Genomic DNA, 26,577 nt, shown 5'->3' with positions numbered 1-26,577 from the left:
TAGGAAGGATAGTGGTTTTTATTGTAGTCTTAGAAAAGATTGAATTACGAAAGATACAAAATCAACTGTTGTAATTATCTGTTTATTTTACAATCTGTATGCCATCATACTCTTATGGCTTTAAGATAGTCTGTCCAAAGTATTTTAAAACATGCTTTAACAAAGTATTTTACAATTTCAAAAGCGAGTATGTCTTTAGTGGAAAAAAAAAAAAAAAAGCAAAAACCAAAAACTCCAAAACATTTACCTGAGAATTCTGTATCATAAAATTGTCATTCATTCTTTACTTCTGCAAGTTGATGATATAGGCTATAGAAGTCAACATGCAACTTGTAGGTCTACTGTGTTAAATAAATATTTAAAAAATTATTTAGATGCAGCTGGTTAGGCAAAAATTTACCCTAAAACTTCATCAAGTTCATCATAGGTTTAAAAACATGACATGAGTTTTATCACATGTCAATGACAGCCATAATTTCTGCACTGGAAGCCCTGCACCATTTGCTGGGTGGAATTCAGACCCTGGCTGATGACCAGACTGCAGCAGCGGAGCATAACTCTTTGGTCTGACTCTCTGAACTTGAGGTAATCACTGATCTTATTTTCCAATATCCATAGCCAAGTGTGTCAGGGGTTTGGGCCACTGGGTACGTTTAAGCTCCCAGCCAATCTCTATATGCTCCACCTCTTTATAACAAACATTTAACCCAAGGAATTCCATTTCAGAGTATGTGTACTATAGGATAATGCTCTAATGTCATTACCCACGTCATTTCAGAATATCATCAGCTTTAACAGTGATATGGACAGTAGAGAGGTTTGGGGCTTTCTGTTTTGTTTTTGTTGTTTCTTGTTGGTTTGCTATTTAAATAAAATAGAGACTTAGGAGCAAAACACTGCCCAGGGTGGCAGCACAGGAGGGAGGCAGGATTAAATTAACTAGGCATACACAGATGCTGGAGAAAAGACCCAGAGAGCTTAATGAGTAATACATAAACAGGATCATCATATATAAATGATAGTCATTTAAAAGAATTTCAATTCAATAATCTGAAACTATATCCAAAGTAGTACAACTCTAATGATGTCTGCCATATAATATTTAATTCTCAGTTTCAATTACTGCAAGCACTGATTTATACAAGCTATACTCCATTAACATAAAGTTTCACCTTTAAAAAGTAATGATATATAATTAAAATCCAAGGATATCATTAGAGATTTATATCATTAGAGATTTCAATCAACTTTCAGTCCCACAGGTGAGGTAGTGTAGTCACTTGTATGACGTGCTGGTTATGAGAAGTACTGTTGAAATCTGTCAATTTTTTAATGTTTGTTTTAAATAAGTGGCTTAATAGTCTTACTATATTCATTAATGCTATGTTACCTATAAGGGGGGAAAGGGGGAAAAAAAAAAAAAAAAGCCTTGCCAAGAACATTATTTAGCAAGTTTTCTCTCACTGCAAGATAAAACTGCCAAGCCAGTATTTACAATAGTCCTTTGCTTAGTTGCTGCCTACTGTACATGCACACAGACACAAAAAGCTAATATACATTCTGAGGTAGGAAATGAAGAATTCCACTGGCTTGTACAAGATTCTTCATGTTTTGTAAACCAGCAAAACCAAAGTTTTCCATGGTGAGGTTCAATACTTAGTTCTGGTGTGAGAATAACATCTACATAACAAAGCATCATTAGTATACAATATGCATCCACTGTCATGTACAAATCTAAAAAAAATGGGGATTATTTTTAGTGGCTGAATTTCTCCTTCACTAAGCCAATAAAGGAAATCCCTGCAGCTCATTTCTGTGTTATACTTTCTATATATTTATACTTACAGCATAAGCCACTGAAAATATACTACAGGTTTAGCCATAAAAGTATCCTGAAAAGTAAAATTCTGAAATAGATCTTTACTGGTCCCAGTGATCAGAGAACAAATACATTTGTAAATTACTTGAGGTAATTAGGCACTGAAATTGAAGAATCTGGTGCCTGAATACCTTAAAAAAAAAAAAAAAACAAAAAACAAAAAACAAGAAACCCTGTCCTTAAACTTTCACAATACTTTGATTCCAACTTATCACAAACAGCAGCGAGCTTGCAGGTGCTAGGACAGTAAGTCACAATACAGCAATTAATTTTCATAAGCGTATGAGATTCAGATGCCAGAGGATCCAATGCACACTAATCAAAGAATTGCATAAGTGTCAAACTTCTGCCTTTCCCAGTATTTTGTTATTCCTCCCACAAAATTTAGAGAAGAGAGCAGTACACTGCAGCACCTCCACTGTTCCAGTTGTCTTAACTACGTACTGGAGAGCTAAGACAAAGGCATATATTCAAGAAAAGCTGGCTCTGGTATAGCGATGGGAACAGCAGGAAGCAATGCGCTGTTCCAGAGTGCACTCGCCAGAATCTCCTCATGCCGTCGTGTTATCCTAACCCATCTACAAAATAAACATTTACAGAGCTATATATGCTTCTTAAGGTTGTCCACCAGGAAAAAAAGAAATCTTAAAGAGATAAGAATTCCAGGTATAGACTTCATTGTGCATAAAGACCTGTTAGGAGGCTTTTCTTGCGATGCAGAGTGGCATCAGGTACTGCGGCACAAATCAAAGTGAAGGCTGCTCTATACCTGAATTAAAGCTTCCTCACAAAAACATCTGTGCACAGAGTTTATACTTTCCAACAACTTTCCTGAACTCTCCTTGGCATCACCACATAGAAAAAGCTCCAACGCTGACACATACAAATTACACTCCAGAACTATACAGAGCAAACCCAAAGCTTGCCAAGTAATATAATGACCATGTAATTGTCAACGTAGTTTCAAAAGATAAAGTTTCATATCTTTTTTTCCCCACTTAGTCACTTTACAATAATGCTAAATTTCAATTTGAGTTGCAACATTGAGAGGCTGGCAACAGGAAGAGAACAGATTCACTCATCTGTAGTGCACTTGTCAGTCATTTGCTGACAGAAGTCTGTGATACCACTGCTCTGTCCACACTGTTCCACAAGCGAGGTTTTCTCCAATGTTCTTGCGGAAACTGGATGCAATTCTTGTACTTGATTGTATGTTGCATCACACACACTTTTCACACACTGGTAACAAGAACTCTGCTCATTTGTAGATGTAACACCTGAAAGACAATCTGCTAATTCTATACACGCTGGTATTGGAAGGTCACTATCAGATGGAGCTGTTCGTTCTCTCTCCGGGAATAAAAATGAAAGCGGACAATCTGAGGAAGAATATTTTGCAAGTATTTGTATTTGCTCATGACTCAAGGCTGCCTCCTTACACACTTGCTGGCAAAGTCCAGTCAGATTCTGCTTTGTCTCACCCAGAGTTGACAAAATGTGGTTTCTTTCCTTCAGCAAGTTCTCCTTCTCATTTTGCTGCAAGAAGAAAAATAGCCTTTTAGTCTGTATTTTAACACAAAAACTATAGTTTATGTTCTTAATAAAGCTAAAACAAAACCGTAAATCTGGTCTGCTGAAACAGAAGCAATTTGGCAGTAAGAAGGTAATCACCAACACAATCAAATTCCTATCAAAAGGACAATCCTAACCTCTCTTGAAGCATCATCAACTCAGCTATTTGAAGTTATTTTTCTGACACATAACTTTTTCAAAACTTGTGCTGGCAGCCAAAACGCTAATTTATACTTATTTAATAAATGAAACCTAGCTTCACTTACTGTAAGTACTCCTGAAACAATAATTCTACAGGATAACATTTAAACTATTACCACTGGGTCTACAAAACAGTAAGTAGAGCAGTCTTAATAGAGATCTATATTTTAAAAGTGTTGAAAACCAGACATCACATTTTCATTACTGATACTACTCTGCTAGATTAAAATAAATTCTTTAGAGTCAAGTGCACTGTAGAACAAACAATGGAGTTAAGAAGAGTTTCTAGAGTAAAAACAAAATAATGGAAAATTAAATAAATAAAACATGCTAAAATTGTAAACCAAGTATTTGGGAAACAAATATCACAAATACTATCTTTTAATCTGAGAGAACAAAAAGTTGAAAAGCAACAATGAATAGAAATTAATACAAGACAACATGCTGCACGTACCAGAAGCCAGGATGAGGAATTTAACCAAGTATTTCCTAACAGGCTATAGTGCCTATTATTACCTACATGTCAACAGGTTTCAAACTACAGCTACACCATATCATCCTCTCACAAAGCCACATTACAGAGGATACCATGAGATCAAAGACCAAAAGGTCTGAGACATGACTGACCCAGAGAAGCAGGAACAAGGCAGGTGTCATCACGCATGAAGCAACCTGGATGAACCACACACTGCCTTTGAGAGATGTTTCTTTCCTTCCACTCACTTGGAAATTATGCCTAGAGAGATCTTAAAGTTTCTGTATTTGTGCAAGACTTACACAAGTTTGATGGTGTGTAACATCAGTTGCTGTCAGACATGTTCAACAGCTTCAAACAAGGTCTTCTCAGGATATTCTGAAGAAACTTACATGCCCAGTTGGGAAAAAAAATAAGCGACTGGAACAGGTTTGTGCCTAGAGCATGATTCATAACTCAGACCTTACTTCACAATTCTCAGCACTCATTGTCTAGATTTTGCACAGTGATATCTGTTGAACAGCAGACATTGTCTATTCTAGCACAGGTCCACAGAAGAAAGGATATTATACTATAATTATCAGTCACTTAGTCAACTACAGGTCTAACCTTGCAGATAGATCTCTAATATTTTCTCCTACTCATGTGTTGCAAAACATTGACAAAGTTACATAACAAACAGAAATGACAACATGACAACAAAAACAAGCAGAAAATTCTGAACTGTCAGAAATGCAACCTCTCTCTTTAGTCAGAAAAATGTAACTGTTATTAACACAATCACCTGATCTCCCTCCCTCACAGAATATCTTCTCCATTCAGCACATTGAATGACTTGCTTTATCAACTCATCAGGGCTGTATGGCACTGCAAGTTCTCCTTCCAAGTCTATGTCCTTTGCTGCAGAAGTAGAAGTTCACGTAGCGAAAGATGATAGACCACTTCAGGAAAGTAAGTTTCTAGCCCATGGTACTTTGCTCTAATTTTATTTTCTTTTTCACTCTGAAGTCATAAGGAGAAAGGTGCAACATGACTGTATATGTTCCTTTCTGATGCAGATACCAAGTTCACATGCATAAACACAAAGTCTAAAACGTTCCTTGAACAAGAATTAAGAGTACAGTAACTCTAAACAACTGAACTATTTAGTGCACATGGTACGATCAGTTATGAAACTGAGATGAGAGAGTCAGAAAAAGACCAGAAAGAGCCACTCTATTTTCTTGCCAGGAGAACTTCAGATTATCCACATTTCTCTTAAGTTACATATTTATCTTCTTATTGCCCTTTAAGAAGGAGAAATTATATTAACAGATTGTTGTAGAGAAATCAGGATGCGTTAATTCCTCAGCTACTATCTTGATACAACTGCTAAAAAGGCAAGCAAGCTTCCCGACTCCTGCTATATCTTCCGCCTTTCTGCAAGGGTTTCATTTTTAAGATTCAAGACTCAGGAAACAGTCCACAGGTCCATGTTGATACGTTACAAGAACAATACTTACACAACTAACAATTGCATAACTGTAAACTTGATGATGAGCAATATCACGAGCTGAAGAACAAAAGCACAAAGCAAAAAAGGGGAAAGAGGCAGAAAAAGTAGGGTTGGATGATGGTTTGAAAATCATGCTGCACAGTTAAGCTCAATGTTGATGGGCTTCAGAAACACCATTCACCAAAAATTATGCTGTGATGCACCTCCACTTGAACGGAAACAAGTCCACAGAAGGAAAAATGTGTGTACTTTAGAGTAAAGCACAGAAAGTTGAGAAGTGCTATCAAGAAGTCATCTAAGACTTGATAAGTTTTCAAAGCTTGAGTGGAAAAAAAAGTAGTAAGTCACTCACGAACTACTGTCAGATGTCCAGTCAAGACGTTTAGAGAAAGACTCAAGTCAACAGTAATGAATATTTATACATACCAGTTTTTCAATTTCAGATTCAAGATTTTGTATGCAGTCAAGTTTTCTCTTACGACATCGCTGTGCTGCAATTCTATTTTTACTTCGTCTTCGGATATCATGAATACAGTCCAATTGCTCAGGAGTTAATTTATGCATTTTCAGAAATGACTGGAAGTCATTTCTGGAAAGTGAGATAATCCTTTGTGCATTAAATGGCAATTTTACCTAGAATGTAAGATACAGTTGTAAATCAAAGGTGAAACTGATATACACAAACACCAACAGGCCAATTCAAGTTTTCATTTTAGGCATTCTTTACCACACAACCCATCTTTCTTCCTATATCTCAGAACAAAGAGCAAGCTAATGCAGCCATCAGGTGAGATGGATAAAACCCAGGTGTTTCAACTAGATGAGTTCAAGCACAGGCAAAACAACTGACTACTTTGCACATTTACACTAGATCCTCAAAAGTATATTCAGGGTAGGATGAAATCCACCCGTGTGTGCAGCAAATAATTAGGTGATACAGTCTAGGAAAATAAGTTACGGTTAGCTGGCACAAAACAGGTGTCAAGAATCACTAATATAGTCTAAAGTTTCCCCTAAGCTGCTATTAAGACTGTATCCTGCATACATTTTTGTACTTACAGTTTTCTGCAGGAAAACAGGCATTTTACTTAAATAGGCATTTACTTAAAATATAGAGGTTACAATATTTTTCTTGTAATTATTAATGCTGGCAAAGAGGGAGAACCAGGCTCTTGCTACTGCCTGTACACCAGAGCTACAGAAACAGGAGCTTCTGAAACGTACAAAGATCACAAAGTCTGGATTAAGACTGAAAAACACCTTTTATCTTTACAAAATAATTGCCACATTTTATGAAGCATCCAACTAAAGACACTTTATTTTAATCCTTACATTTGAGTATATTAAGTAGTAGAATATGTTACCTTGCTGTGGTCAACGATCTGAATTTAGTTTAAAAAGCAAACAAATAAACCCCTTCTGCGTTTGGCTACCACTGGTGACTGACAGACAAAAAAAAGGACAGAGTATTGCCCTCAGCAATAATGCCATCTACTTCTTTGTAATGTAAATATGGGTAATGTATTTAACCAATTCTGGCCTTTTGTTTAGCATGCCAACTTTCTACATGATAGCTTCCACTCAGTTTAAGTCTCAGTAAGGCCCTGCATCTTTAAAAGAAAAAAAAACCAAACCACCACACAACTGAATTTTCATGACATTAAAGGATCCACCAGACAGTCACACTGCAATTCTACAATTCTAAGAACTGTGACAGAAATCATTCTAGGTACGTAATAAAATATTTTGGGATTAGACTACTTATGTATGGCATCTGCCTAAAACGCTACCAAAGCAATGACAAAGGAAAGAAGCGTCAAATAATTTCTACAGTTGGAGGAATAGATATAACTCCAGTTTTAGAGATGGTGATACTATTAGTCTTAAACACGTAGCTACTGAAGCTAGCTTGAAAACTTAATTTTCATTTCACAGTAAATCTGAAGCATTATTTCTCTCCCACATTCTCCCCAGAACTCAGAATAAAACCAGGACAACTGTTAAGTTTCTATAAAACAGGTTCCAAGTAGCTTAAAGTCTTATTAAGTTTACCTGAAGTAGACAAAAAAAAAAAAAATATCTAAAAAAGAACCCCCATGTCTTGGTTTAAGGCTCTCAACATTTTCTCATAAAGTTTCTCCAGAAAAATACCTGAAGAGGTCTAATACCAAGGCAATTATCACTTCAATATCCTACCAAAAAATACTTTATAAGTCACCCTCAATTAACAGCGATGTTCCATAAAAACATTTGAATGGTTATTTAAAGTTCTGTTTCCCAGAATTTTAAAACAAGCAATCACAAAAAAAAAAAAACAACAAAACCCTAAGAGACTCAGAATTAGGTTTTTGAATTGGTCCTTAAGAGACAGAGAAGCAAAGGAAACACCAGGATGTTCTTACCTCACATTCTTGTTCTCTTGCAGAACAGGATTCACTGTCTCCCTCAGTGTCAGTTTCCGAATCCTCTCCCAAACTTATCACATAATTATAGGGACACTGCTCTTGTTGCTGTCCCTGAACATATTCTCCACTGCTTATTTCAGAGCTGTTGGAGCATCCTTCAGTACTAAGGTTGCTTATAAAGGGGCAGTTGACAGAATTCAATGTTGTAAAAGTTCGTTGAGAGCAGGGCTCAGGGCTTTCACTGATCCGGATACCCAGCCATGGACATTCTGATTTTTTCCCCGAATACACTGGCTCCAAGCAGTCTTTTGTAGCTGCAGGTGGTAAATGTATTTGACAGGCTTCTGTGCTGTAAATATCAGTCCAGAACCCTTTTGCTAGATGTTCTGCTACCTCTCTCTCTACGCTGCTTCGATCGCCAGCTGATGTAATGTTAGTGGCTTCCCGAGCGCACAAATCAGTCTTCGAAGGTGTGTCATCTTGACTTTCAATTCTGTCATTCCCAACTCCAGTACCTGATACAGTTTTTTCAGCTAAGACTGTGTTGTTTTGCATACTACTGAAATTCAAGTTACCATATTGCTCACAAGGATGTAAAAAAGACACAGAATTGAGTCCGTGAGGTGCAGCAGAGTTTTGGGGGAAAGCAGCAAGATCCATTTTCTCCAGAGGACATGACACATTCTGAGTCTCAGAATCTCTCTTTGACTCTTCCTTTTTCTCAATGTCTTCTTCCCCTTCTTCCATTTTTACCTGAGTCTCTTCACATTTTGAGACCAGCTGCATAGGTACACACTCCTGAGCTTTTTGTATGCCATCATTATCAGGTATTTCCTTCTCCATAGAAGTTCCCATTGGTGGCACCTGAGTGTCTTTAATACTGGAATTGGACTCTGAAGTATTAACTTTGTCATTTCCAAAAGCCTTCTGGAATTTCCTATACTTTGGACATTGCGAAGATAAGCTGGAAACACTACCCCTTTCTACATATACAGGATCATATGTTTGATTAGCATTATCTTGGAGAGCAGGTGATGACTTTGCATTTTCTTCATCTTTACAGAGCTTTGTGTCAGGAGTTTGAATATATTCCTTTTCTAAAAGTTCTTCTGCTTCATCATCTATTTCTAGGTCTCCATCATCCACATTGCCAGTTTTAGGGTTTGTTTTCCGATAACGCTGTGTATAACACTTCTTTCTAGGACATTCCTGCTGATTCAATTTAAAGTCCAAAAACTTGAATTTGAGAAACTGAAAGCAAGACTCTTCAATGTTGTGTACACCCAAAAATTCAGCACATTTGCAAACTTCAGACACATTGTCTTTATTTAAAATAAGTTTAGCTGTGTACGCAAACTGAAGCAAAGGACTAAATCCTTTGAGTGTCACCTATTTAAAAAAAAAAAAAAGAAAAAAGAAAAAAGTATTAGTATGGTCAATATGGCCTTAAGTAGAGAAACAGAGAACGCAAATTCACCTGTGAGCAAACCACACCAGCAGCAAGCAGCACAGAGTACAAGACAAAAGCAGCAGATTTGTTCTGCAGAGAAAACTTGTCCACACTCATTCTGATACAAATTTATCCCATACATTTTGTGGCCATTATTTTCTTCACTGTGATCAACATCTTAATAAAACATCCTCACAATACATTACTAACAAGTGAAAAATATTGCTGTACACTGAAAACTAGTAACTGGATTCCAACTTTACAAAGGTATCTTTCTAACCCATGTTGTACATTAATTACTCTAGAGTAAGATCTAAATGCTGCTGGTATTTAATTGTTCTTTTAAAGAGCAATTAATGTTATTTGCCCAGTCTTATGCATCATTAATATTAGAAAGTTTGAAAAAATGGAATTTGTCCACATATGATTAGTTATTACTATAGCCACCTACTCCTTTCTTCCCCCTATAGATGAGAAGAACTATACCACAAAATAAATTATTCTCAGTTTAAAGCCTCCTTAGAGTAGGTAGTTTTAATTGAACATTTCCATCATTATAATCTCAGTTTTTACTGTGGAACTGTTGCCTAACAGAAACCAAAGATAAACAAAAACTGTATCGTTACAAACTGAACAAGATCATCATCTACACGTGAAACACTTACTAAGGAATCAGGCAGAGAGCTGTAAACAGATTACCATATTACAAATTACAGGACACTTCCTTTAGCCTTATTGCTTTATCCTTCACTTGCAGAAAATGTCCATTATTACTACTCAAACTCAAGCCCACATTCTGCTCCCCTCCTATATTGAAATGAATAGGACTTTATGCTGAATAAAGTGCTATATTAATGCATTAACGATACTGAGTTCTTCTGCCAGTGAGATAATTAGCTATACATTCAATTTAATTTAGGAATCAGTTGAATATTTGTTTTGTTTGGTTTTTTTACTGGTTGTTTGGTGCTTTTTTTTTAAAGAACACATAAACAACACATGAAAGGAAGTTGAAGAGATCTGAACATAGGCAGTCCAGGAAAACTGCCTGTAAACTCTTACGACCTATCTAAAGAACTCTTAAAATAGCATTTGAAATATGCTCTGGAGGGAATACTACTGATTACACCACCACATTAATTCATCCTTAATAATGTGGAGAAGGGGAATGTAAAAGTTTTTCCATAAGCTGGCAAAAGTCTTCAGACTTAGTATAGCCAATAAATCATTAACCCGGGTTTACGAACAACTGACATTCATACATGAAACTGAACAAAACAACACAATGTTATTTCAAAACTGTACATTCTTTCTATATAAAGGTGGAAACACTCATTGCTAAAAACTGCAAGGATCAAGCCGGCGGGGGCGCGGGGGGGGGAGGTAAGAGAAAACCACACTGTACTCCTTTCACTTTCTCCTACACATTTCTAGCCGGCTATCCTCAAACAACATAGAACTCTAGAAAGACTCTTGGTCTGACTGACCTAGAAAAGCAACTCTTGCAGCAGCCATTTATTTAATTTGTATTTAGGCTGAAAGTCTAACTCAGTGAAAACACTGGTAGAAAAACAACACAGAACCTACATCAAGACAGCTAGTCTTTACAATACAAGATATATCAAGTACTTTAATTCCAAAAACATTTTGGTATCTCAGATTGTGGACTGGTGTCTTCCATTTTAAACTTCAAATACTTCAGATGATTAGAAAGGTTACTTTAAAAAAAAAAAAAGTCACATACCAAACCATGTGATGTTTGCCTCTACGATATGCAGCTTCATAAGCTGACACATTTAAAAATATTTAGCAGTTCTCAGAAGAGAAGCTCAAGTTGCTGAGTCTTAAAACGCTTTTACCAAGGAAGTGATCAGATCAAATGATTAAAAAGATGAGATCCACTGTTTGTATTTTTGCTTGTTGCTTCAGCAGATTCAGGTCTCACATCAGTAACACCAAATTACATTAAGAGGATTATTACATTCCTCCATTTTCTTTACAAACTCTGGTCCTTTCTAACTCAGGTTTATTTCATGGGTTCACTGGAACCCTGTTACTTTGCACCAGCAGCTATTTTTCCCCTCTCCACCTCTGCTGCTTTTTTCCAGCATCCCAAAGCAAAACTCTCTCTTGAACACCAGAAGTTCATTAACATGCCACTATTTCCCTCTTTTAGTGCAAATCATGACTTTGTGTCCCCCAGCATCCTACTTCCCTTCTACATCACTTCCCATCGTTATTTTTATTTTGATCTGAGAGACATTCAGACTATCAAAATATTAAGCCACTAGGGAAAAAAAGTATAAGAAGAAATGAACACACACACACAGGAAGAAGTTTGAGTAAAAGTGACATAGTGGTACTATTCTGTAACATAATTTTGTAACAAATTCATTCATCAATAGAGAATAGCAAACACCACTGACGCTCTTTAAAGTGTCTGCTTGTTTGCTTTTAGTTTTCTGTTTTTTATAAAATCAGAAAGATTCTGGTAACAGAGAATCCTTGTGCCTATCCCAGTATGTTACAAAGCCAGTGAGGTAGTTACTTTACTGAAGTACAGGCTTTCTGAATACATAATCTCTGCATTAACACTCAACTCAGTCTTGTATATTAACAAGTCTATAATGTAATCTCCAGTGTCACTCTAAATATTCATTGGTGCGCACCTTTCCTCCAACTTTAGTGATTCTAGTTGAGTTGTCAACAATTTGCATGTTATCTTCCACCTCCAAAGCTAATTACCATAAATCACCTCCCAGAAAGCCATGGATTATTTAACAACCAACTTCTCCGATTACTACTACGATTGGGCACAATCAGAACACTTGGCGGCTCCTCACTTTTCAACTACAAGTACAGCATTTCATATAGAAATACAGTCACTTGCTTGCCTCATGCCTCTTATAACTTAACTAAATACCAACTGGAATCTTTAAAAGACTTGATGCTCCAGATATCTAATAATAAATTTTCCTTCCTATGGTTCTGGCTTGTTCGCACTGAATGCCCTTAAATTCAATCCAATTTAAGAATATCTATTTTAGCAGTAAAGAAAGCAAGTAATTGTAATATATTTTCTCAGTCTTAAAAGTAATAAAACACACCAGAAAAAAACCCAAGCTGCTAATGATCAATGTGTAGAAAGAGTGGAGAACTGAGCACAGTAAACAGCAAGTGCAGTTATATTACTCACATAGGAAACCAAACTTTAATGATACTGATCTAAAGTTATTACTATTTCAACCTTTAATTTGTTTATTTATTACTCCAAAAGTGTCCTCTTTTCATATAGAAGGACTAGTTCTGCAATACCTCTTTACCATTTAAGGGCTGGTTTTTTTGACAAACTTATATGCTTTGAAACATGTGCACAATTTTAAAAGTAATATATACTTAATTGAAAAAGTCTCCCCTATCCATTCCCCAAGATAGCATTCACTTATCTTCAGTCTGCGATACTCGCTCCGATCTGTCTTGCCTTTACCTCAACCAATGGCAGAAAGTCCTTCCCCTCTGTTCTTAACTCTCTTACCTTAACTCCTCAGTTAAGCATCAGCCTATTGTAAACCAATAGGCTGAACAAAACGGATTAGCACTGGCAGGTAAAACAGAGAAGGGAGTGACACCCACCTCTTCCGGTAAAGTGATGATAAGATCAGCGTCCACCTGGCCCACAATTCTTGAAAGGAAGTAACTGCTGCAAGCTGCTAGCACGGCTCTATGAGCCCGAAATCGCTGATCTTCCACTAAAACAGTAACATCACAAAGAATATCTTGCTTTCTCTGATCATCAAGACTGAGAAGTAAATTGGTACTGTGTACTGAGGATTCATACACGAAAACCACACTGTTCTTCTCACTTAGAGACATTCTGTATCACAAATGATAGTGTAAGTCTCAGTGGAAAGCATGCTTCTGTTCTTCAGATCTGGAGGAAGAAAAAACAAGTTGTACACATGAAAGTCATATCCAACAGGAACCTACTGATAAGCTAACTGTTAAATATGCATTGCCTGTTCTAATGCTTTTTAAGACTAATACTCAATATTTCATACATAATAATACATAAATACATGCTTATGAACATTTAAAGTACCCAAATCTTAATACGTACATCTTACAATATTGCTTTAGTAGTCTCATAGACCAAAAAAGGGAACAATCTTTCATGTGACTTCAGTGATACAGATTTTTTCCTCAGCAAGTGACTGAGTCATAACTTTACCATAATACCTAAAAATTATTTAAGCTTTCATTTTAGTTATCAGTATATTCTGACTGCAACACTATGAAAATATAAAGAGAAATTAAAAACAGATGCATTAAGCTAAAATTCACCAAAATACTATGTAAGCTACTTCTGTTTACTGATTCACCTAATACAAACTCAAATATGTGTGTTCTATCTTCTTTTAAGTGTAGTTTGCCTGCTAAACCAATCAGACATTGGTAAAAAACTCTAATTTTCTCTCTAGTAGGTTGGTGTTTTGTTTTTAAAGCAAGTTACTTCTCCTGTTTTCCACCTCCCTTAATTCTCTAACACAGCCTTTTTTTCCCCCCCTCCTGTTCATCACTATTTGATTTGTCATGTTTATCAGAAGTTTGCTTTCCTAATGGATCAGATTCAGATCATCCAGCAATGAAATTCCTGTTGTGACATAGCATCCAAGTTCTGAAATAACAGTATTTATTGGATAATAAGCAACAATAAAAGCTATATGATATTTAAAACTTTGGAATAAGCTCATATATACCTGTCCTGAAGCTATTCCTGAACTCCTAGAATTTGGGGGGGGATGGAGGAGAGGGAAGCTAGGGAGAAGTCAGCCCTCCCAGAGAGTGCAAAGGCAAAGTTTAAAAGCATTTCCAAGTCTGATCTTTACACTGTATTTTTAAATTGCTGTCTTCTTTGGATTGAGCCTTTCTTCCAGTGTAAAAAAAAAAAAAAAAAAAAGCCTAAGAAGTGTCCTTGTATCTAAAGCTCAATCAAGAAAACACAATCATATTTGGAACTGGAACTGTCCTGCAAGGGAAGTATGATATTGCTATGGAAAGCGTAACCTTAACAAACCAAGCATTTAGATTACACTGGACTATTCTACCCAAGCGTTACTGTAACTGATCACAGTTGCTGAGATTCACTTCAGCTGACACAGGACTACCCAACCATTATATTGCTCAGAGGCTGTTACAATATGCCAGCTCCCAACAACAATAAAACTGAAGCCAATGCAAATCTTCAGATTTCAAATATGGGAAACTTTCACAACGCAAGGAGGGCATGGCCATTTTTAAACACAGTGGGGAAACCACCCTGCCCAGCTGTACTCCTAGTTACTCACTACTGAAGTTCTATTCATGGTATAGAAGCATTTTAAGTGATCTTTTTCAACAGAAAGATCCACATTTCCAGAGGCAGCAGTAGCACAGTACCAGTCTGGACTCCAGTGAAGTGCAGAGCATCAGCATTATCTGTCCTTCCCACTCCCTCATGGAACACTGTACACTCAACTTACAGTCAACTTTACAAACAAAATGTACAGCTCATAATTCAGCAAAGACAAAAGAAAGTCAGTCAGTTTGGGGGCATTTGCTTAAATATAAAAGATTTTGTTTTATGAACATAAAAGTTCGGGGGGGGGAGATGTTACACAAATCAGTTTTCCCTACTAAGCAATAGATATACCATGTGCTGTTGACCCTAAAGGGCTTGGTTTTGGAATCAAATATCAGTTTAAATGTTTTGATACACTTAAAGACAAGACTACAGAGATTTGTTTACCTAGGAAATATTTAATTTCCAATCAGCTTAAACGGGAATTATGAAATAATTCCCTGTGAAAGTTATTCATTAATTTCTACTGTTACAATAGCTTATGAGAACAGTGCAATATAAACAATGTATTCCTAATTTGTTTGCTCCATATCCTTAGCTTAACATAGTCCTTAGATATTACAGCCTATAGAGTTTAAGAAAGTATGACTTTGTATTTGTTACCAAAAGGTCTTAAAAAAAAAAAAATCCCAAAAACCAAAACAGCAAAAAGGACAAAATAGAAGACTAAATCCAGGGTGGTGGGGAGCACAGGGAAGTATTAAAGAAAAGGACATGTTTTGAGGTGAACACCTCGGCAAAGCTCACGATGCAGACTACAGTTACAGATAAGCCCCTTAAAGGTTCTTTTTTTTTCTTCTTTTGAAGCCCCAAGTTCTCCCAACCCTCAGACAACCCATGTAACATATATGCTGCTCTTTGGTTTTTCCTCATAAAATAATCAGTTCCAATATCCAATTCAGCTCACTACACTTTAATAGCACAGAAGACTAAAAGGAACGGTTTGATAATACAGATAGATACAGATACATATATATGGAGAAGACAGTCAACCCTCCTTTTCACTTCATCTCCACAAGGCATACAACATGCTTTCAAAATAGCGTGCAGTCTACTTGAAGCACTGACAGCGAGCTTCCAACATTGTTGCTGCCAAAAAAAACAAGTTTCAACTCTGAAACACTACCTTCTGTTTCTTGAGAAGTGAAAATAAATATTTAATCTGAGCATAACTCAATTTAACACTTCACTCTGCCAGAATTTTATACTTCCTAATGTGAAGATTTCATCAGCCAAGTTATGTCCCCACTATATTTAAACAGGATGCAGGTTTTTTGAGGTATCCAAAATATAAAATGCAGCATTTCATTAAGCATTTCAAAATTTAAAAGAACCTTTAAACGAAGCCAAACAATGAAACAGAAAACCACCACACACACCACCCTCAAACACTTAATTTCTCTCAGTCTTCTTTGTAAAATCTAGTTATTGTCATACATGATAAAAAGAGAAATCAAAAGGAAAAGAACTAGGAGACTGAAAATGCTCATGAAAAGAAAAAGCATCAAACAGGAAAGGGAAAATGTAACCACTGTGAAGAGCTGTAACACTTTAGAGAAGTACTCACAGAGGTCAAACCTGTGAATGTCTTAATTCTGTTTTCCAGTTGTGCAATAAAGGCATAACACCACATTTATGACAGTGTTTTTCATGACAGCCAACTAGATTTTCCACAGCAGCAGGTCAGTACAAAATACACTTGTCCATAAGTAGATTTGTTATATAGATAGCTACAACAACAACTTACTGTTGTACATCTCTTCTGTAAACTGTTTAATTTTTCTTCTACTTTAACTGTTCTCATGGAGCACTCAAATTCTTAAAATTATTTTCATTTACGGATGGAGAAAGATGGGAAAAGGTGTGAAGTGGAGGAAACAATTCAATGGTCCTTTTTAAAGCAGCTTTATAACTTACAAGCTCACACTGCAACTGTCCTACAAGGACAGGTCCTTCTAGACTTTCTTCCTCCCACTGCAGGTGTTCACTTTACATAGATAATACTTGTAGAAAATTAGATTATCAGATTCTTTTTTCCCCCTCTCAGGCAATTCAAATGAAAGCAGCAATAAGTTACCAAAAAGAAGGAAAACTGACACTACAAACAATGGTAACAAATTATTTCCCTGGAAACCATACTAAACCTCCTATTCTACCATGCTATGCTTATTTTAAAATTAACACTTAAGTAAGGAAAACTAAAAGCAGACATAGATAACTTGTAAAAGTACTCCAAAAAGTCAGCACATGATGGTATATTTAAACTACTGTTCACTAAATCAGTGTTAAAAAACCACACGACTGAGTACAAAAGATGCTAAGAAACAAAAACACACAAGAATATTCTTTAAGATATTTGATACAGCAGTTATCAGCTGAAACAAGGAGATTCCAAAAAGATCTTCCGAAACTTAAAAAAGTCCTTACAATGCAGTCTGCCAGGATTAAAGAAGCAACAACATGAAAGCTCACTAACCACAAATGCTCAGTTAGGGTACTGTCAGTACACGACCATGCCTCAAATTCCTCTCACTTGAAATTCTGCACACCTAAAACGCATAGTCTTGAGAGGAGGGGAAAAAACCCAAACAGAATGCATATAAACACACGTCAGTATAAAAACTACATAAAGGAACACGTGCAGCTGAATGAATCAAGTTCTACTTTGAAACCATAACCAAGCATGCTACTATGAAGTTTCCATTCTTTATGGACAGTTATTTTGAGATAAAATATGTTATGCCTAAGGGTAAAAATATTTTCTCATAAATATTGGCTATAAAACTTTATTCTACTTTATCAAAGTGAAATAGCTTTTTTTTTTTCCTCTCCCTACTAGCACACAATTCAATAGGAAAACTACGCCTAACAGTTACTCCTAAGATCACTGTATCTTCAGTGAAGTTAGGCATCTCTACTTTTAATTAACTAGATATATACATATGTTATTTTCAAAGAACATACAAAATTCTTATTATCGTAATGAAAACTATCACCGCAACATTTTAAAAAGGAATATACATTTGTCTAAGTACACAGTGTACAGATCAGAGCAAGATGCCTTATCAAGACTCACTGGCAACTACAGATCTCACTCAAGGCTCGTTTTTCTAATGCATTTAAAGTTATTAACTAGCTTATACTATAAACACGGAAGTAATTGCAAAGTACAGAAAGTGTAAGGTACTTTAAAATTAGATTGCAGGTTTGTTCCTCTGATCATTTACAACTGGTAGCAATTACTACCCTTTAACTTCTAGCTGACTGCAGAATAAAGGAAGTTAGTTAAATTATCATCTGTTTCCTTCCCTTACAATCTGCTTTAAAGAGTCACTTGGTGCAGATCTTTAGATAACCATAAAGTCTCCCCATGTGACACTTAAAAAAAAAGGTATTCCAAAGATCATAACTATTATGGCTGAGACCAGGTAAAACTATAAGGAACTGTTGTCAATAAGTTACAGAAGGAAAATAATAATAATACATAATGTTACCTTGGAATAAATATCATAAAAGTAGGAACATACTACCAGGACAAAACTCATAAGTGTGATGTATTTCTCATTCACACACATATAAACCTGGCACAAGGTAGATTAACTTTCATGCTCAGCAGCACCACTGCAACATGTAGAAGTCTGCACTCAACATCCTGTGGTCAACAAGAAAAGTGTTATGTGAGAAGTGAAAGAAGCTTTGAAGCATCGAGTTGTCACTGAGGCTGACAAAAGTATGCACAGAAACCAGCTTACCTCCACACATTTACAACAGGGGAAAAAAAAACCTGCTTGATGTCTAAGTATGTCTCTGAAAATTCAGACAATTACACAGTTCTAGAAAGAGTTTTATATTGCATTTCACAAAAATATATATACTTTTGGATAATATAAGTAAATATAGAAATGTATCATATTAATTATACATTTCTTGTATTTGATATATACACATATGTATTAAAATAATAATAAAACCAGTAAATGTCTTTTACAATAGGTCTTGTAACTTCACCATTTTCCATAATGATTAAGTCCTTTGTGATTGCAAAAAGCTGATAAGAAACAAAAATCTCATTCAAAGGGGAAAAGTTATATGGCTAACCAGAAGAAAAAGCAAGATGCAGATGTTAAAACAACATTCAAAACCACAGAACAATAAAGCAAGTGTACCACACATCAGCTCACTGCAAATACTAACATCAGCAATTACCTGAAATCATCGCCACTTACCCAGATGCCCACTGGACAACCTCCAGAGAATTCTAGCTTCTCTAAAGAGAATTTCTAAAACACGAAAGCTCTGTCCAAAATTCTTTATTAATAACAAACACCAAACATACAGGATCATAAAAATCAATCAAATTGACTAAATAAATAAAACATACTATTATTCAATGCAACAAATTAATAGTAAGAACTTTGACTTTAAATGAAGATTTAAACAGAGCAATGTTAGAAAAATTCCCTCAAATGCCATTCAGTTTACAACTAAGCCTTTCAGTAACTTAGAAAAACAGTCAGCACCAATTCTGTATGCTTATAGTTGGTTTATTGTATACTTGCATCATTCTTTCTGAACAAAGACAACAAAAATAACAGCTGGAGGTGTCTCTGCCTGCCTATGGTAGCTGCCAGGAACTTTACCCCAGAGTAACTTAGAACAATAAGAAGACAACTAACACAGTGATACATTCAGTGTCCTTTAGCTTATACTCAAACACCACAAAAACTGAAAAGAAAAGGGTGAGATTTCAGCATACAAAGGGGTATGCTTTACAGCTTAAGTGAGGGTTTTGAACTTCGGACCAGCTGATGCTGGAAAGATCCTCTGGTGACATCAGAAGAAAATATACAACTAGAAAGAATGAATGAGTCACAGAAATGAGCTCCATAGGCTTTAAGGCAAACAGTCAGAGAATACTAAAATGGCACTTAAACTGAGATACAGGTTTGAGAGTGCAAATCACTCGTTTCTGCTCCTATGTAGACTCTCATACATCTATGATTTGTGTACACATTTACCAAAATAATTTTTTAACATTCTGAGTTTGAATGTTTCAAATGTCCTAAGAATACTAAATCAGAGCACAGAAACCCATGAAAAATCAATAACAGTCATGCCTTTGCTACTTAGAAGGCTTGCACTTTCAGGAAAGACATAGCTGATTTGTCAAACTTACAATCTAAACTCTTGTCAGTAAATCTAACGTCCTGGAAAAGAAAATCCAGCATGTAATGGTCACCAAGATACCGCAGGAACTCACAGACATCTGGATTCAATTGAGTTTAGCATCCAAACCTAACGATTGTCAGTGTCAAATAAAACACAGGACTGTACTTTGTTACCATCACCTGTAATACACTTAACAGCCAGTGGGGCAATAAACCAGCACAAATTGACCTATGGTTCTTCTGTCTTAAGCTCTACTGATGTAGTAATGGTACTAGGAAGAGCCAAGCAAAAATACACAAGCTACAGGAACTTTCTTTTGAAGAGCAACAGCCTCTTACTTATTTTCCATCAGCCAATAAACCCATTTCAGATATTCCTAGAAAGGAGAACTAACCTTCTATTCCTAGACTCAGACATCAATGATGTGGCCTTACTATCACAGTCAACTCAGTCTACGTACACATATGGGGTTTTTTCCCTGACTTTCACCTACCATAAATTTCCTAAATGATCCAGGCCAGAAGCTACCCAATTCACTTTAAAAGTCAACAAAACCCCGTTCCTTAGTCTTTACTTACTTCGTGAACAACCATCTTCTAATACCATACTGGATATCAGTCCTCTGTAGTAATCACAGTAACTGTCACTTGTACATCGGTAAAATTCTTGAAATAAGAGAAAGCACAGTGTGAAGCTCCCCTTCAGTAACTGCAGAACCAAGGCAGGATGCCTTTGCTGTCACTGCTATCTGACCTGGTTGAACTTGGGACATCCAGATGCAATTGCAGTTGTGATCACCATCACAATAAAACTAGCAAGAATAATTTATCACCTAGCAGACAATAAAGGTCAGCTCAGCTATCACTATGCTTGTAACATATCTGTACTCTTAGAACACTTTAAATGCCTGAACAGTTGGAAAAATGGCATTGTAGACCCCAAACAGCTTGGAAAAAACAAACTCTGGGTGCTATTCCCGACTTGTACACCGATCTATTGAGTAACTTCCAGTAGGTCACTTATCTCCATCAGTGCCCTTAGGGTGGACGTTTACTTTATCCTACAAAAAAATTCTGTCATCCACAGATGTAGACTACAAAGGGAGAAATATCATTTACTACTGCTAAACCAAGACAGTTTGGATAAGAGACAGTTTATTCAAAATACACTGCAAAGGCTTTGTTCTTAAGTTTTATATCTGTCTTTGCCCCCAGCTACCTCTCCTTTTAAGGAAATAAAGTTATGTTACGGAAGAATGCCTACAGCAGTTAATAGCTGCTGATTCATGTTATGCTGACAAGGAATGAATAAGCATTTTAGCGTTCATGTTTATTGTTTCTCTGTCTTTAGTTAAAAGAGACTTTAAAAGAAAAAAGATATTAAAAAAGGTGAAAAGTAAGCTTTGCTTCATAAGAACAGTGCTTTCTCCTCTAGAAAAAAAGTAGGCCTTACCTTTAGCACATTCATAATTAAAATTCTACATTGTATTCTTTATTAATCTGAACACCTGGATGATATTGTCCACAGCTTAATTACATAAATGAGCTTTTCAAAAATTATTAGGTTGTATGTCTGCAACATAATTCTTACCACAGCACTTGGACTCTTATCAAGTCACAAGCGAGAATTAAAAAGAATCACGGGAAGTCTGGCAAGTTTTAAGTCTGCACTGAGAGTCTTAATTTGTTTTCCAGGTTTTAAGCCTGAATATTCAGTTTTTTAATGTTTGCAAGCTATACGAGAACAGGGTGTGTGTGGAACCTGAGATTCCTAGTAGTCACAAGACTCCAGAAGCTGAGATTTTAAAGAAAAAAGGATAGATACTGTGTAATCATATTAAGTTTCCACAGAGAAGAGGTTTGAACAGTTTCCCTTGGAAGATGACATAAAGCAGTCCATATTAAAACCAGAAAAAAAATATTACTACTTTGCAGCTTACCATTATTTTACACAAAACTAATTGTTTAATTTTTGGATCAAGGATAAAAATCATGCAGTGAGATTTGGCTTATTGCACTGCTAAAAAATGAAATAGGACTGAAGGGATTTCAGAGATTCCTTCGCAGCAAAATCTCATCACTTACAGTCGTTCAATTCTGCTGGTATTCAATCAGAGGTACTCTGGGAAGATCACAACAATCCACAGACTTCCTAAAGGTATAGTTCATTTGACCAAAAAAAAAAAAACCCAAAAAACAACCCCCCAAAAAAAACCCAAAAAACAACCCAAAACCAAACCACCTATCAACAAAAACCCCCAGAAACACAACCCCAAAAAAATACTAGTAGAAATTGATTTTATTTTTAAAAAATAAGAACTAGGTTAGATAATAAAATACTAATTTAGGATAAGGGGTAAACTGCTATAACGTAAAGCATGCACAACTAACATCTACTGTCAACTCTTGCCTTTACTTAAAGGACAAATACCTTTGCACTTATACCTACATATTCTTCTCCAGTTAAACAAACCATATGAATTGTTTTGTTTTAATGACTGTCAGAATCCATTCACAAGTATGTATGTCAAAATATTTATAATGAATACTAAATTAACCATCTGTGGTTCTAATGTGTCTTACTCTCAAAAAGGACACAAGAAACAACTTGGAAAAATTGAGAAGCCAGTCAAAGAAAATACTTTTTGGGAATTATATTCACAATCTTATTTCTGGTATTAGCTTTTTAACTCCAATTTGTTTCCACAGCTGTTCTTCACAGTATGTGAAACTGAAACAAAATTCTATTAATATTTTAGACATAAATCAGAAAGAACTTCAGAAACATTTGTATGAAAACAGTAAAGCATAGGTTCATCAGAACTGGCAATACTTACAAAATAAGGAAAAAAGATGCCAAAGATTAGACTTCAATGGTAATTCTAGTAAAGACCTCCACCGAATCACATAAAACTGTGTTTCAACTTTCCCATCAGGAAACTGCAGATCATTTCCTTTCTGACGTACGATGTTAAAAGACACAGCCTTACTAGCTGAGCTGTAAATAAGTATTTTGGGGATGGTACTATATAAAATTCCGATCTTAAAAAAAAGTGTAAACAGGGATAGCACACACTATCTATTTATTTATCAAAGTATTAGTCAATGGGCCAAGACTGGAATCCAAACAAACACCTACAAAAATTATCTTCACCATTCAAATTAAGTAATTAACAAGTTATCTCAACATGATTCTAAAGATTAACTGAATATTCTTTAAGGCACAGGCTCTCATTTAAAGGCATTTTGAGTGACTTATACCCTAGACTACCTCTTCTGCTCTCCAATGTATGTCTAATGATTAAACTCAATTTATTTGTATTTCACCAATGCTTCTAAAGTAAATTTGCCCTTCATAGTGCACTTCCTCCTCCTTTTTAAAGCTTCAGTAGCTGACCAGTCAGTTGAGCCTTAGTCTGACCTGGTAACTCACATTTATACAAAGTACTAAAGTTTCCCTTCACATTACAAGATCAAAACTTCCCTCCACTTTGAGAAGGGCTTTAACTGAAAAATACAGCATACTGCTGGAGACAGAGCTACTTTTGTGATGCAGCCTATGATTTGTTACAGCAAAGTGAGCCTACTACTTCCCCCCCACCCCCTCCACACTGCTAACCTCTGAACTGGAGGTGGCAGGCAGGGAAAGCTGCAGGTGGCTCCTCATACATTATTCCCACTGTGGTCATACTAGGCTGAATTCATACAAACTAATGGTTGTTTCAGCAGCTATTTTTTGCTCACTTAAGGTTTTGTTCCTACCCACATTTGCATTAACTAATGTGTTACCTATGGTTCAACTAAGGACTGCATATAAATAAGACCTGCACTATAAATACCGCAAAGGTTTTTTCTACCCCTAAAACCTCCCCCATGAAACTTTCAGTGGTCGAATTCTAGGGACAATTAAATGCCAGCACTCAGACATAAACATGAATCCTTTGACTGACCTACCATCCCTCCCCTCCAACACCAGCATGCCCAGTATATGTAGAAACAACATCTATGATTAAAAGGAAATATATGAAGAATTTACATAAACATATCTTCTCATCTTATAAAACTAGGAAGGTAGCATGGCAGGGAGTGGTGGGAATAACAGAACAAGCAGGCTTGTTGAGCTATGTTTCCCTAAACCATAGGACAGTTATTTGGGGCTCATACAACTCAGGCGCACAGACATGGCTACTCTATGCCTAACGAGACTGCCACCTGATCCAAATGATCAGGTAAAGGGCACAGGTTTTAATACTAGACCATTCTTATATTAACATAAATTAATTACTGTTCAAAATATCCGTAGCATCAGGATTTTAGAACCTATTAAAAGCAAATAAACATTTAGCACACCAAGATCTTGCACATTTTTGAGCATAAACCACTCAAAAATACAGTAGATGGAAGTTAAACCTCCACTTCAGCATTTCGATCAGAATCAGGAGTGTGCTATTGAAGCAAACATCCCCAAGATCCCACTTACTGTGCTTTCATTCACTTCACAAGAAGGACCCAGACAACAAGAGTAGGTTCTTTTTTAGACTAAATTAAACTGGGAAACATGCTCTGGATGTACTTCTTTAAAAGTCCAAACACTAAGGGATTCAGTTAAAGTTCGCTCGAAGGAAGCCCTTCTGAACAGCATAGAACGTGGATATTCTGTTTTCAGCGACAACTGGTTTCTCTCTGCGAATTTGCCACTTTTGGGCCTCACTACTTGCTAATGTACACACAGACTCACTCACACATGTTAGGGCATCCAAGAGTAATTATGCCATTTAAGCCACCTTTAAAGTTAAACTCATACCACGACATAAGATTTGAAATATCTTAGTTGCTTCAATTCAGACTCACCATATTTGACAGGAATACACTCTTCCATTTTCTCTTTAGTGTGGCATAATATTTGAGGTTAAAGAACTGACTCTAGTAATAGAGTATTCAGAGTACTGTGTAATCTTAATTTACAGTGTTTCTGAATTGCAATTATTCTATTACTACAGTCAAATGTTTTTCACACACTGGAAGTGCCTTCCTGAAGCGCCTCAAATTAATGCGTCTGTCAAAAGTTACCACATGACTGAACTGCACATACAGTTATCTTCGCTTTACTGCTAGAGCGTTTGCTTTTTCCTTTCATAATTCAATAAACATTTAGAGGGTCCAGTTGTACATGAATTTGGGATTACTGTTATACTACCGTACTAAAAAGGATAATGTAAATATAATTTGGCAGAAAAGCAGGTGGCGATCCTTTTATAACAGCTACATTTCCAGCACGCCCCAAAGCATGCCAAGTATCTCACCGTACAGAACAAGACAGACAGGATTTGTACCTCGTTGTTTATGGTCCCCGTTAAACCCTCCCCAGCTCCCACAGAGGGTCACAAACACCGAGCACACGAGCGGCACGATTCACCCAGCCAAAGCGGGGTTACCGCCGGATTTCCAGCGGAGCCGAGCCGCCCCTTCCCCCGCGCAGGGCCAGGGACCGCGGCGCGGGAGAGTCACGCCTGTGCCACCGGAGCGCGCGGGGACACGGGCACTCGCGGAAACGGGGGACGAAACGCCGGGTACCGACCGATCGCCCGGCCCCGCAGCGGCGCTGGGCACAGGCCTCGGGAAAACGGGGAGGGGGTTACCTCGGTGTTACCCGAAGCACGGCACCGAGGAGAGGGAGCGGACCGCCGCCCGCTGCCCAGCGCTGACTGGGCACCGCCTCCGCCCGCCACCGCCCCGCGCCGGCCGGGCGCCTCCGCCGGACCCCGCCGCCCTCACAGCCCTCGCCCGGGGTCCGACAGCGCCCGCCCCCGCCGCGGCGGGACCGGCCACTACGTCGGCCGCAGAGTGGCGGGGGGGGGGGGTAGGAAGGAGGTGAGCCGGCTGACCAACACCGCCCCTGCCAACGCGTCTCAGCCTCCTCTTCCCCCCACCACCACACCGCAATGGTGCTGCCCTCGCCCCCCCGCCTTCAGCCCAACGGACATCGGGCGTGCGCACCCACTCCCCGCGGCGGCCGGCTCGGCTCGGCTCTGCTTACCTCAGTGCCTGCCGCCGCTCGCCGGCGGGCCGGGCCGGGCCGGGCCGCGCCGCGACCGCTTCGCCCCCTTCCTCGTCCCGCTTCCCCCAGGCTGGGCTACTCCTGGCACAGGCTGCGGCCCGACTGCGGCGCGGACGGTCAGGTGACTCCCAACAACATTACCCGCCCGCCGCCCCGGCTCCCCCCCCCCCCCCCGCCCCCCGCGGCCTCGCCCCGCGCGCACACACCCCGCCCGCTGATTGGACGCGGCGCTCCCCGCCGACGCGCAGCCGCCCACACCGCTGCGCGGTGCGCATGCGCGCCGCCCCGCTGGCGGGAGGCGTTGTCTGGGGCAGCGCACTCCGTCGGCAGCCTCGGCGACCGCCCGCCCCCCCCCCCCCCCCCGGAGGGAAAGGGCCCCCGCGGGCGGGAGGCTGTAGACGTCCCCCAAGGGGCAGCCGTTGGCGGGTGGGAAACGGTGGTCGTAGCGCCGGTCCTAGCCCCACGACCGTCGCCTC

General features: G+C 38.0%; 1 protein-coding gene across 2 annotated transcripts; it reads right to left on the bottom strand.

Annotated features, from left to right (window-relative positions):
- Positions 1 to 26,215, bottom strand: BACH1 (BTB domain and CNC homolog 1). Of its 2 annotated transcripts, none has more exons than XM_086764420.1 (5): positions 26,081 to 26,215; positions 13,111 to 13,408; positions 8,025 to 9,416; positions 6,049 to 6,255; positions 1 to 3,415 (listed from the first exon to the last, which is right to left on the bottom strand). In XM_086764420.1, exons 2-5 carry the CDS (start codon positions 13,348 to 13,350, stop codon positions 2,954 to 2,956), a joined length of 2,301 nt encoding a protein of 766 aa, XP_086620546.1. In that variant the 5' UTR covers positions 13,351 to 13,408; positions 26,081 to 26,215; the 3' UTR covers positions 1 to 2,953. The 2 variants fall into 2 exon arrangements, with proteins under 2 accessions (XP_086620546.1, XP_086620554.1); XM_086764428.1 differs by lacking the exon at positions 26,081 to 26,215 and adding an exon at positions 25,377 to 25,516.
- Between the last annotated feature and the right edge of the window lie 362 nt (positions 26,216 to 26,577).

Source organism: Chlamydotis macqueenii, chromosome 1, assembly GCF_036417535.1.
Source record: "Chlamydotis macqueenii isolate bChlMac1 chromosome 1, bChlMac1.mat, whole genome shotgun sequence".
NCBI lineage: Eukaryota > Metazoa > Chordata > Aves > Otidiformes > Otididae > Chlamydotis > Chlamydotis macqueenii.
This window is presented reverse-complemented; position numbering and strand designations above follow the sequence as displayed.

Excerpts from the sequence above, each read along its gene's own strand:
- BACH1 (XM_086764420.1), bottom strand. The coding sequence starts at position 13,350 with ATGTCTCTAAGTGAGAAGAACAGTGTGGTTTTCGTGTATGAATCCTCA. Across the intron at positions 6,256-8,024 it reads CAAGAGAACAAGAATGTGAG|GTAAAATTGCCATTTAATGC; the intron begins GTAAGAACATCC and ends CTTACATTCTAG. Across the intron at positions 3,416-6,048 it reads AATCTGAAATTGAAAAACTG|CAAAATGAGAAGGAGAACTT; the intron begins GTATGTATAAAT and ends TTCTTCTTGCAG.